The sequence below is a fragment of the Metarhizium robertsii genome (assembly GCF_000187425.2).
Source record: "Metarhizium robertsii ARSEF 23 chromosome Unknown MAA_Scf_4, whole genome shotgun sequence".
Taxonomy (NCBI): Eukaryota; Fungi; Ascomycota; class Sordariomycetes; order Hypocreales; family Clavicipitaceae; genus Metarhizium; species Metarhizium robertsii.
The window spans coordinates 2,644,594-2,657,455 of NW_011942182.1; the positions used below are offsets into that span (position 1 = coordinate 2,644,594).

At 51.3% G+C, this 12,862-nt stretch overlaps 4 protein-coding genes across 4 annotated transcripts; 3 read left to right on the plus strand and 1 right to left on the minus strand.

Annotated features, from left to right (window-relative positions):
* Positions 1-140: 140 nt before the first annotated feature.
* On the plus strand, positions 141-478 carry MAA_02937 (uncharacterized protein; the record flags this gene model as incomplete). Its single annotated transcript, XM_007820935.1, has 2 exons — positions 141-323; positions 410-478. The coding sequence occupies 2 exons, from the start codon at positions 141-143 to the stop codon at positions 476-478; spliced, it is 252 nt and encodes an 83-aa protein (XP_007819126.1).
* Positions 479-884: 406 nt separating this feature from the next.
* MAA_02938 (uncharacterized protein) lies at positions 885-2,657 on the minus strand (the record flags this gene model as incomplete). The annotated part of the gene is made up of 1 exon (XM_007820936.2): positions 885-2,657. The coding sequence occupies one exon, from the start codon at positions 2,655-2,657 to the stop codon at positions 885-887; it is 1,773 nt and encodes a 590-aa protein (XP_007819127.2).
* Positions 2,658-4,605: 1,948 nt separating this feature from the next.
* Positions 4,606-5,524, plus strand: MAA_02939 (peptide alpha-N-acetyltransferase Nat2; the record flags this gene model as incomplete). Its single annotated transcript, XM_007820937.2, has 3 exons — positions 4,606-5,002; positions 5,121-5,315; positions 5,379-5,524. 3 exons carry the CDS (start codon positions 4,606-4,608, stop codon positions 5,522-5,524), a joined length of 738 nt encoding a protein of 245 aa, XP_007819128.2.
* Positions 5,525-12,429: 6,905 nt separating this feature from the next.
* On the plus strand, positions 12,430-12,834 carry MAA_02940 (uncharacterized protein; the record flags this gene model as incomplete). Its single annotated transcript, XM_007820938.1, has 1 exon — positions 12,430-12,834. The coding sequence occupies one exon, from the start codon at positions 12,430-12,432 to the stop codon at positions 12,832-12,834; it is 405 nt and encodes a 134-aa protein (XP_007819129.1).
* Between the last annotated feature and the right edge of the window lie 28 nt (positions 12,835-12,862).

Consider the following 12,862-nt stretch of genomic DNA (forward strand, 5'->3'; position numbering starts at 1 on the left):
CTATCCCCCTTAGTAGAAACATAGCAAAACGACCAGCCAAACCATCATACAACAAGGAGAAACATTCTACACAGACCAAAACCAGCATCTTTACCAGATTCAATCCAACGCACGTGGTTCATCTTTTTCCAACACCCATCATGCCTTTTGGACGCAGAACCCATCACCACACCACCACCACCACGCGGCCCCCTCGCCGTGGCCTCTTCTCGCGCCGGCCCCGCCACGCTCATCACCAGAAGCGCAAGCCCACCATGAAGGACAAGGTGAGCGGTGCGTTTATGAAGCTCAGGGGTAGCTTGACGAGGCGGCCTGGCCTCAAGGTACGTTTTTGCCTCCCCCTTCTCAGATCCGTATAACCCGCATCAGACGCGAGGTGTGAGTTCGTGCTAAGATGAATCATGGCCAGGCTGCTGGTGCTCGCCGCATGCACGGAACAGATGGCCGGGGCGGCCACAAGCACGGCTACGTCTTCTAGTGGCACGAGACGAATGAGAATTGGACAACGGTGACTCTGATTTATGCACATTTGTTGGCTTTACTCGAACATGAAAGGGATGGAAACGTCAGTCGTGAGCGTTGGAGTTGGGCTTTTTCTTTGTACCTCTGCTTCTACACAGACGCTCCTTTCCGGCCTCAAGGGTTGAGAATCAATTTAATTAATACTACTTATATTGTGCTTAAGCCATAATACCGTCATATCTTCATGTCCACTAGCATAATGTTTTCCATGTTCCTCGTAATAGCAGATGCCACACGCCCCTCAATCAATCGACGTTTCGTAATACTTTCTCGTTTCTTCATCTCCCAGCACTAAAACCAACCATGAACCTCAAACATTCACCCATTAAGCAGTTTCATCCGTAAAATAATATCGCTATTCGTCACAGTAGTTCATCAGGCTCCCCCAGGACGGCATTCTTTGGTCTACAGTCCGCAGCAAGTCGGATTCCGGTTATTTTCCTTTTCGCAACTAGGCTCGATGGCCGTGGGATACGAGACGGGGCGGTTTTAGACATCGGCCGTTGTTGCACTGGTGTGGTTTTCGTTTGCGTAATTTGGTTTCGCAACATCTTCTTGTTCGGGTCCTTGGCGGTCAGAACCTCTCCAAGTGAGGCATTACTGTTCGCCAGCTCGTCTGTCTCATCCTCGGTATGAAGTCCGGGAAGTTTGTATCTCTGGAATGCCAATTCCAATTCTTCAAGGTCCCTCTTGCTCGGAGATGGGTGCTTTTTCGCGATGCCAAAGTCGTCATCATATTGCATGTCCCGGCCTCTTTTCGATCGTTGCCAAGGTTTTGGAGAGCAGTCCTTTACATTTGCTGGAGACTGGAGATTTACCTGCCGTATCTTGGGGGTTCCGACATTATTTTTGCCAACTTTGACAACTATCCTGGCCAAATTGACTTGCCCAACACTCGATCCGCTCAAGTCATCAACATAATCATCGCCATAGCTGGAGCTGGAATCCCGGTTGGTGCAGATACGCGGTGTAGAAGAGCCAGCCGGAGAGGCCCGCAATATGCCGTTCTCGAGATCATTCTCGAAATCTTCTTCCGCCTCGAAGGGATTCATTGAAGATGAAAAGGATCTCAACTTGCTTTCACGCCTTCCCATGGGCATCGCTGACTCTGGGATGTTGGTCCAGCCGTCCGACTTGCGGCACAAGGTCGACTTTTCATTCAAAGCAACAGACTTTTGAAACACTGGGCCTCCAATAAGTTGTTGAACTTTTCTCCTATCAAGGTTTGAACCCTCATTCAACCTAATTTCAATCGATCTAATGGAGTGCTGACTTGAATCTGCCTGGCTAAGCGATCGCTTGATGGGCATGCCGGTCTCTTCCAGCCGAGTTCTGTTTTCTTGGTCTCCAGTTCTGACCTCAGGGCTAGTCGACTTATTATACATGCGTCCAAAGGCATCCGACATTCTGGCAAAGACTCTGGAGCTTGCCACGCGATATAGCTTCCGCGGAGCCTGAGTTTTCTGCAGCGTAGGAGGTTTGAGAGCATCTATTGCGGCTAGCATTTCCCGGAGTTTGTCATTGATTTCTTCCGCGCTTGCCTTATGTACATATCCACCGAGGGCTTGTAAAGATGACCTCTGGTCAGCGATTTCCTCCTGCATGGCAAGTGCCGGTCTGACTTGTACGCACGGAGCGAGCTCGTCCTTCTCTGTAGAACTCTCTTCTACATTCGCAGTTGAAGTATCCAACAGTTTCAGAAGCTCCGCAGTCTTCTCCAATGGGGCAGAGTTTGTGGTGTACCGACGGTTATGTTGAGTACTGCAGCTCGAGTAGGGAGCCTCCAGTGAGGTTCTCTTAAGAACTGATCGCACTGAGCTTTGGTATAGGGGCTCGGGCGGTGAAAATATGACGGGATGCATCTCAAATGGTGACAACAGCGGTGTTTCAACACCTGCGACACAATTTGGACTTCGTACCTGTGGCCGTTTGGGTGCTATGTCGACGACCCCGGGCCGAATATTCTGAATTTTTGTTGCACCATCAGGAGATTGGCCGTTGGAATTGACTGGATCTCTATCATCGTGGTCAGAATGCTTCAAATGTCGACGCGGCGATGCATTGGGAATAATGGCAGGCTCGACCTCGCAAACTGGTCTCGTCGGCGTCGTGACTACATCTATTCTGATCAGCATATGACAGACTATTGGCCAAGAAAACCTACCGCAACTTGGAGCTGACACTGAAACTATAAAATCTTTATGCCTACGACGAGACCCAAAAGTTCGCAGCAAACTTCTCTTTCTGCCACAAGTAACCTGTGTAGATGCCATTGTAAACAAGGCTCGGCAAATCCCGCAACAAGGCAAAGCGAAAACGATTGAGAACAAGAAATAATATCAGTCGACGCAAAATGAACGTAGAAACGAGTGGACAAGCGGCGAAGGGGCCTGCTTCTTCGGAATGTCGGGCGTGTGCATCAAATTGTGGTAAGCAAAACGCTTTCTGGGCTGTGAATTATACGAAGAGGGCTTTGAGACAACACTTCGTACAGGCCATTCTATCACCTCCCAGTTGCGTCACGAGCGTGGTCAAAGAAAAGTAAAAGGAAGGCACGATGCAGATTCATATCACAGAAAGAGGACATGCATCGAAAGGTACCTGGTAGGCGATGGGACGCAAATACTCTGTAAGTGGCTCCCGAAGGGCATATGGACTGCAGTACCTCGGGAGGACGACGAAAGAAGGGGTTGAGGGTTGAATGAAGGTGGAATTCCATTAATCACAAAATGGTACGATTATATCGCACCGCCCTGAAGGTCAACACGTGGCATGGAGCGATTTCGGATAGCTAATTTCGAACAGCTGGCGATGGCTTCTTGCCAACTGACAGCCAGCTGCGCCATGGTGGTTATAAAGGGTCGAGCGAAGCTCACGTGCTAGCGTGCTCAGCAAGCATTTCGTCCCGTAATTGATCATTTCATTGAGCAGAGGAGCTTGTGGTTGCTCTACTTGACAGTCTGGCAAGCCAGATTGATTTTGCGACTAGCTGAGCGGGTTAGATCGTGAATATTGTAGGCCAAGAGGTTGTATGCGACGCTTTGGTATGTACCTAGGTGGTTAGTGTGATTAAGATATCAATATTTTCTTCATCCTCCGTGAATTGAGGCTGGGTGTTTTAAAGGGGGAAAATCCGGCATATAGATCGAGGTCTGTCTAGCTCATCCGCGACTGCCAGGTGAGATTTTTCGACGCCAGTCTTTGGGTCCTCGAATTTTGGCGATCAAGTACGAGCATGCGCATTAGACTGACCCAATGCAACATTGAACCCATTCCAGCCGAAGTAGCGGCCAAATTCTCTCCCAAGAAAATCTCCAAGCCTACATATACTCAATATGTTGCTGTTTTCTCAGTGTTCTCTAAAAATTTGTCACATTTCACCCTCATCATCAACGTTTGATTGTTATTGCATTTGTCGGTGAGGTACGTCATAATTGCCCACTTCGAACATGCATCTTGCTTTGGGGCTCTCTTGAGCTTCAACCACGACACTGAAGTTCCCAAATCACTCTACGAGAAACCAAAAACCTCTGAGGACTCTGCTGCCAGTCGGTCAGCAATTTTTAAAGCCTCATCAAGAATGTTCCATTGTTTAAATTGTTTAATTGCCCCAAGATGCTCACGTGATCTCATGTCTCCACATGAGCTTCACCACGGAACCCCTGTGGCGGCTCGCATGCCGGCTACCGCGCTGGCGGCTTACTGACATCACATCCCTTGATATCAAGGCTGGGGAAAAAAAAAATTCACTGCCCTGAGGGAGCATCTTCCGCATTTCGAACCACAACAAAGACCACAGTAGCTGCACGAAGATACAACAGCGAAACGAATTGACCCACCGTCCCAGCGGAAATTTTTTGCTGCGAGTGCGCAGAGCCAACGGCCAAGGAGCCGGTTCTTAACTCCAGTCCGAGCCCGTCCGATCGAGCCGACATTACACATCCTTCGCTCAGCTTCTGAAATAGTCAGTCATCCGAGTGGAAGCTCCCGAAATCACAGCAACTAAGGCATTTCAAAGTTTGTAGACGACACAGCACGGAGGGGGCTTCGTAACAGCTCTCTTACGGACAGACCTGAAACAACATGTTCCGAGCCGTCGGTCTACGCAGTCCGCTTCTTTCGCCGGCGTGGACAGGCGCATGGCGAAGAATATTCCTGCCCGAAACGAAACGATCCCTTTTCAGAAATCCACAAAGTCAGCAACATGCTAGCCTCCACATGCTGCGAAACATCCCACGTCAATCCGCATATCGGTCCGGTGGACCGTTCACGAAAACACAGTGTCGCGGCTTCCGCTTCTCGTCATGGCGTCGCAATACGACACAGAACGGCACGCAGGAAAAGCTGACGCTTAGTCAGCGGTTGAAGAGGTTATCAAAGGAATACGGCTGGTCAGCAGTGGGTGTTTACTTGGCGCTTAGCGTGTTGGATTTCCCGTTTTGCTTCCTGCTCGTCAGGATTGTGGGAACAGATACCATTGGTATGTTGAAGTCGCTATTTCCCATGCCGAGAGGGATATGAAGAAATACATAAAGTAATAGCCAGGGGGGCGTATTTGTATGAAGGGGGAAAAAGAGTTTGGAGCTGATGCATACTAGGGAAAATCGAACACTACGTGGTATCGACAGTCAAGCGATTCATTCCAGAGTCAGTTCGGCAAAAGTGGCACGAGTATTGGCAAACTATCAAGAGTAAGGAGGTAGAGACGATGGGAAATGACAATATTAGCGACAAGGTGGAAATGGCTGGTTGGGGAGTTGAGGAGGCTCAGGAGCGGAACAAGGAAGAAGCTAGTAAGTGTAACTTTGTTTCATCCCACAAAGGCGACGTGGACTGACTTGAGGGTGGTTTGGCAGGCTTGGGTACTCAGCTGGCGCTTGCGTACGCTATTCACAAAAGCTTCATCTTTCTAAGAGTGCCACTGACGGCTGCGATCACGCCAAAGGTGGTCAAGGTTCTGAGATCTTGGGGCTGGAACATCGGAAAACGCGTGTCGCGCTAGAACTTGGGTTGAGGCTGACAAAGTCAAAAGAGGCATCGGGTCATACTTGATTAGTTTATATGGAAGACGTAGATGTATCATGCTGTATAGTATTGGAGATGAGGCGGACAGCTGATCAGCGTCATGGCTTGATGGCTGTCTGGGCGCGGAGGAAGAGGGCAGAGCAAATACACAGCCTACATATAGAAGCTCAATAACAAATGGACTTTACACTATAGTACATCATGACCGTCGGGGCCCTCCTCGAGTCTCGACATCAACAGTCTCATGAGCGTTTGGTACCAAATAAGCGCACTTGGCTGAAGCTTGATTGATGTATGTGGAGCACCAACTCGGTCTCGTTAGCCAACTCTCACAGAGTTTATTCATAATTAGTTCCAACATAATTTGTCTAAATTTACATAGTGTGGCCAGACAGACAATAGCTGAAGCGTGGCTTGACAATACGTGGCTCATTAAATACAAACACGCACACACCACCCACACACACACACAAGAACAGAAACGACTGCGGACGGAGGCGTGCCAAACGGTAAAGTCTAATAAAGCCCGGCTACGTGTAGGACCGACCTTTCGTCTGTATTTGCCTTTGCACCAATGGTGTTTAAACAGAGGAGCCGAACGGCAAGTCAACCAGTCACAGAGGTCAACGGCACGCGCTCCTCGGAGGGGTGGCCCGGCGTCGGCTGTTGGAAGCTTTTTTTCCTCGCGTATTCGCCCTAATGTGCGCGGATTGCACGGAAGGCAGAGGGAGAAAGGTCATGTGGAGTGGCAGACCAAGACTACGTCGGGCTCGCATACACATTATTGTAGTACTGTATGTACAGTACATACGTACCTACTTATGCAATACGTACGACGGAGTGCGTGCGCAACCACTAACATACTACTAGGCGCGCGGGCCCTGGTTCTGGTGACAGCACAACTACTACGAGACAGTGTAAAAGTCTAATTAATTCCAAAAAACTCTCACGCGTTGTCTTGTGATTGCTGGTGAGCCAGGAGACTGTCACCAGAACCAGGGCCGCGCGCCGCGTAGAGTAGGTACGTAGGTACCGGCGTTTCGATGGAATGTCGCACAGAGCCGGAGAAGCCAGGTCCAACTCCACAGACTCGACTCGGCACCAAAAAAGTTGGGCGGGCGAGCGTGTTGGCGGGCACAGGTGTTCCTGACCCATGTGGACGGTTCGGTTCTGACTGACCTGGGGTCCGGTGGAAGCCAAATGCCACTATTCTGTCACATGTCATCCAAGACTGGTAGGGCAAAGGCCGCAGGAGCTGGTGGCTGCGAGACATCTGGTAGCGTGGCCGCTCCAAGCGGTGTCTGCGACGGGCGATGACCAGAAGAGCAAACAGCTCCTAGGTTGGTGGGGTCGGATAAAAAGAAGGAAGTGACGGCGCGCGCAAAAGTTGCAGATCGAAACCCAAGTTGTCAAAACCGTCCCTCTTGAGGAGCCGGGCAGCAACGGACGGACGCTGGGACAGCTGCGACAAAAAAAAAAGCATGTTTGGGGGCTTGGTGTTGACGAAGCGCTGATGTATGTACTTACATAGTTTGGCTGGCCAGACCGGGGGTCATGTGTGGGCGGCGATTGGCTGTTGTGGATTTTAAACTTTTTTTTGAATCAACCGGCACATCTTGGTGGAAATTACTTCCTACACCATGGAGCACACACGAAAACTCCTTCCTGCCTGCGAAAAAAAGACAAACGTGACGAAAGGCCGGGGCCCTACGAGCCCAACCAGAGTCAGAGTCGAGGCTGCAGGGAAGGCGCAGCGAGTAATTGCTGGGCTAGCTGGGCAATCAACCAGGCAAACCCAAGTACATACATGTCAGTACTTGCATATACATACATTGAACGAGTCGGAGAGCTCATACTTGACGCAACTATAATATATCTTTTCTGTTGTAGTATCCCCCATCAACACCCTGCAACATGTCAACGTGTCAACCGTTCACGCAACAGCCCCCTTGCCAGCCACTTGGCTGCTGAGTTGGTACTACTATCCATTAGTATTGTACTAGTCGGATCATCGGGGCAGCAGTTAGTCCAGGAATCGCCCAGCTACTAGGTACTTGAGTAAGTACCTACAGTAGTAGCCAGCTCAACTGGCAATCACCACGGACCAAAAGATCTTGCGCTCTGAGAAATTGAACATCTGCGAGCATCCTCTCGGTCATGGCGAAGAGACGATCTGTGCATACAACAATTGGCTGGTTCCCTCGCCATGATACTCCGTAATCGGCTGCAACATGCTAACATGCATCTCCCGCCGCAAAATATGTGAAGAAATGTCACCACGACCCACTTTGTGCCGCTGGAGGGCCGTCGTGGTGTGGTTACAATCGATTCTCGATTCTGGTAGACTTGTCCACTGCACTACATACAATACTGGTACCCTATAATAATGACTCGGATCGCAAAGTGGTAGGCATCCGTGGTCATGGCGCGCCGGGAAGCGCAAGAAAAAAAGAAGGAAAGAGGGAAAAGAAACGGCATCGATATCGTTGACGACAGACACCTCCTCGCCGTGGCGGCGCTAGCTTGATACGTGAGCCTTAGCTTCAACATGGAAACTCAGGATACGAGCCACTTCGTCTTCATGGCGTGTAAGTGCCAGTCCGCTCACCAGCTGCATACATGAGATAACACCCATCTTTAAATTCAATAGCCCAGCTTTATATCTAGCGGGTGAAAGCTTGTCAAAAGTTTGGAACCAAACCTTTGGATTCCAGCTTGACACTCAGCCCATGCTTTTGCCAGCCAAGGTCGCCAGTCGCCTGTGGGCCATGTCCTGGAAGAAGACGGCTGGCTAAAGTGTCAGACTCGGAGAAAAAGGTGCAAGAATACAGACTACTACATGGTACGTGCAGATTGACTAGTAGTTCATGCGGATGTCAGACACCAATAAGCGATTAAAGGCGCCAACTGTCTGGGGGCAACTAACCGGAAGAGACGGCCCTCCACTCTGCCCCATGCCGCTCCGTATGCCACTTTGCACGTACATTGTAAAAGTCTAGGCCAGTTCATTGTCTCGTAGCAACGTGTCGACTGAATTTCGAACCCCTGCCGCAACCCCCATGCACAGGTAATGTTGTGTGTAGGCATGTGTACGGAGTACAACACCAAGGACACAAACGAATGACATCTTGCCAAGACCCTGCGCTCCTGAATCAGTCGTCACTGAGGTGGCCATCGGCACAGATGGAGCACATCATGGCCAGGGGGTTGATGGCGAGGCTAGAACCCTTGACAGAACCCGAGCGGTGGACCGCCTGGATTGGTTCTGAAGTCGGACACAGACGTTTGACGGCTCGCGAGTTGGGATGTTCTGGCGAGTTTCGTGTGGAACCCGTCGTTGGGGACTGGCTGCGAACCGCTCGGGCATTTTGTGGTTAGCAGTTGGAGTGACTGTACCATTCAACGAGTCTCTGACTATCATGACTGAAGACTGAAAGAAGGGATACCGGGAAATAGACCATCAAAGCACTGGGCGGAAACTTGACCAGACGGCTCCAACGGCCACGCCTGTGGCCATAACTCTATTTTGTTTTACTCGGCTTTTACTCATCCTCAGTGTCTGATTCCGTGGCCCTATATACACGAATAGAGTGGGAAGGCACCCAGGATCACCCAAACCAATGGCCAGAGAAGCGAAATGTGCTCATCACCGGAGAAGATAGAATCGAGCGACGCCTGAAGGAGGGGGTAGTCCTAAAGGGTTGGTTCAGCGAATATTTGCTCGTCCTGAGCACGAAACTTTGTCGCTCAGCATGGGCTGCGTGTCCTTTGTCGCGACCCTGCTCCAAAGGACAAAAGGCGCTGGTGGAAATGGCAGCATGTGGGCATCGTGGTAGGAGTTAGACTTTTCAGGTGATGCAGCCCTTCCGTCAGCACTCCATCACCACACCTCCACAAGGACCTTCACACCGTGAATCCCATACTCTTCAGACGCATCCGCGACATCAGAAAAGGCAAATCCCAGCGACGACAGCCAATCGCTTTCCGTGGCGGCGCGGACAGGCCCCATTATGCGCGGCTCGGTGCCAGATGTCTCTCACAGCCACAACCCCCGTCTGTCACTTTCGACAAGCGTCTTGGCGCGGCAGTCTGGTTGTCTGGCGAGCAGGGGGCGACGAGCCAGTTGTCATATTGGCCAGGGGCCCTGTCAAGACTCTGTTCCTCGTCAACTTTGAAGTCCAGCGCGGGCGCGGGAGGGCCCAGGCTGTCACTTATCGTAATTCACACCTGTAGCACACAAGGTGCTCTTGATACCGCGCCTCATATTACGCAGCTGCTGATATTGTTTTTTGAGTTCAGTAAACAGCCAGGGTCCCCCGAAAGACCGATAATGACTGACAATGCAGAGCACGACGGAGACAGGCTGCAGGCCGCAAACATGGTTGGAAGTGGTAGTGGAACGTGACCCAGAGCTCCTTCTCATTGTGTCTCGCCGTCTTTCTTGCCGCCCGCACCTTCCCGGTGTCATCAACGAGGTCGCTTTGCGCTTGCCATTGTTCGCATTTTTCGGAATCGGCCGATGGTTCGGCGTTTCTTGTCTCTCTGGTGTCAACTTTTCATCACCCACATCTCCCTGTTTTGTGCTTCATTGTCTCCCTCCGACTTTGCGATGATGTGCAATCCTGACCTGATTACTTACGGCTGGGTTACCAAGCCTGGCTACAACCAAGCCGATCATTATCGCGTCGTTCGGGTATAAGTATTAGTCAAAGCTAGCTCGCTTCTTGAGCGACGGCTCCAGACGGTCCCAAACTCTGTTTGCAACCCGTGGAGCCAGGGCGGCCATAGCTAGCCATGTCATCGTCATAAGCACCCTCTGTAATGGGAGCGCTCTCCGAGGCGATCCCTGAGGTTAAGCCCAGTACAGACTGCCAGGGAAAGCCTAATATTAGGGTCTGGCTTTTGCTCATCAGAGTTCAAGACAACGGCCAGCAATGCCAATCGTGGGTCTTTCTGTCTGGTGATTGGAACATCCATGTTCTCGGGCCTCCCATTGACGACGGATGACTGGGTGCCGGAAAAGCAACAGCGTCAAGAGCATGTCAGTGCAATGGAATCACACGAAGGAGCCATGTCGGGAGATGAAGCGGGGTCTGACGCATCGTCATCGACGTGGTGCCTGAGAACCTCTTCAGACACTAGGCTGCAGCGAAAAAAGGTGCGGATAATCAGATTGTTGACTGGCCACCTGCCTGACTGCATCACCCATCCGCAGATTCAACTGACCACGGCGTACCAGACTTCGGGAAGAGCCTGGGGTTTTGGCACACCCGCGCTACCGCTCTGTGGCTGCCCATGCCAGGCTTTGGCCAAAAAAGCCGCCACACTGTCATGACCCCAGAGCTTTAGTTAGCCTACGGACCGATGCCAGTTTCGTCATGGCCTCCCGAGCTTCCAACAGTAGTGAATCGTCGACCAAGTCAACGGCGAGGCCTAGACACAAAAGCATAATGAGCCTTACGATCCGGGCATATAGACTTTTGCTCTGGGCTGTGCTGTCGCCATCGTCGACTGCCCCGCGGTGGCCGGCGAGAGTTTTATTTTTAATCACGGGCTTTAGGTTCTTGAGCCACGAACCCAAGGCCACAATTCTCCATAACACACGTGTCATGTGAGGACAAGTAACTTTTGTTTGAGTGCAACTCAATGATGACGGATGAGGGGCGAATCCATGAGCTCGAGTCTGACACGGGTATCTAATACGGAGGACGGAGTAGTTATCTCACATATCCGCCCTGCTGTGCAGTACTTGCATATTGTACAGGGCTTGCTGCAGACGGTAGTACTACTACAACCACACATGGAGTTATACTTTGGCTGGGCATTTATTTTGTCCAGGCACCCAGGTGTGTCGCCAACAGCAGCATGGCTGCCCCACGACCCGATGGAAGATGGCCGGCTCGAAACGCCTGGTAAATTTGCTGGTACATTCCTATTACCATTGTAACAATGGGGAAGCACTGTCGGATTCTCTGATCCAGCCCCTTGGCCCGAACGTTGCTGCGGCGTTGTCTATACAGCCACGGCGTATACTTGCCACGACGTCGACTTACTCGGGTTCGCGCTGTTTAACTTTTGGCCCCTTTCCCGGCTTTTCGAGCCTCGCCTCGGCCATTCTGGGTATTGCAATGGCAAGATTGCCGGTGCTAAGTTGTCTATAAAGCACCCAGTGCTTGCACCAGATTCCTGGAACGACCCATCCCGTCCACCTGCAGCCATCTTACAAGCCCCCCCCCCGGTTACCCTCCAAGCAACTCTGCATATGCCACTATTTTCCTCTTTCCCCAATCTTGAGTCCATTTTGGAGCGTACTATAAACGCCGTCTCCTGCACCTAACAAGCCAGACTGTTACCCCAAGGCTGACACAGCGTTGCAAGACAAACTCACAGACAGACAGACTACCTTGTCACCACCTTGTGCTTGGGAGAAAAGTCTCCGTCTTTTAGTGTCGTCAGCCGCGATCAAGCAAGCAACGGAAAAGAGGAGAGAATAGAAAAGCACGGTTCACAACGGTGCCCGTTTTGCTCGCCAGTTTCCAGTCAGTGCCGGCTAGCTAGGGCTAGGGAGGTTTGGTCAACACCTTGACATACACGCCACACCCCTTGTTATTCCTCGGTGAGAGAGCTTCTCTACTAGAGACAATTCTGACAAGGAGGAGACTTCCTTTTTGGTCCTTGTGTTTTTTAAATCGCATCTTGGCCTTCGACCCAAAGTATTAATAACACCCCTGCCGATACTTCCCATTTCCGCTATCTTGTACCCACACTGTGCATCCATCCCCAAGGCGCTTTAACCGCCCATACATACCGTCAGAACAAAGCACCCGCATACATATATACATGAGAGGTTCGCCCTCCGTCTGGGACCATTCTTCTCAAAATATGTTGTCTGTCGCCGCTCAAGATACCCATCACTACCACCAGAGTCAACACCACCAGGCGTACCCCCCTCACTACCGCCCAATGCCTCACCGTGAAGACACCCCCGTCATGAGTGTTGCCGCGAGCAGCTCTCCTGCTCCGGGTGGCAAGAACTCACAAGATGCTGCGGTAGCCCAAGCTCTCGAGATTGCTCGCGAGAGTCCGGACGGGGCCTCGGACCCTACTGTCAGCAAGATTCTCGAGGGTGCTCTCTCTCAAATCTGGGGCAAGGTCCAGGCCGAGCCCAACTCATACGTCATGACGAGGGACGAGTTTGCCGTCTTCAACTTCTTCCAGCACCGTTTCATCGGCGACAACGATGCCGTCGAGGCTCGAAAACGATACTGGGACAACTGCCATGCTTGAGAGGCGCAAAGGTCCCTGGCATGGTTGG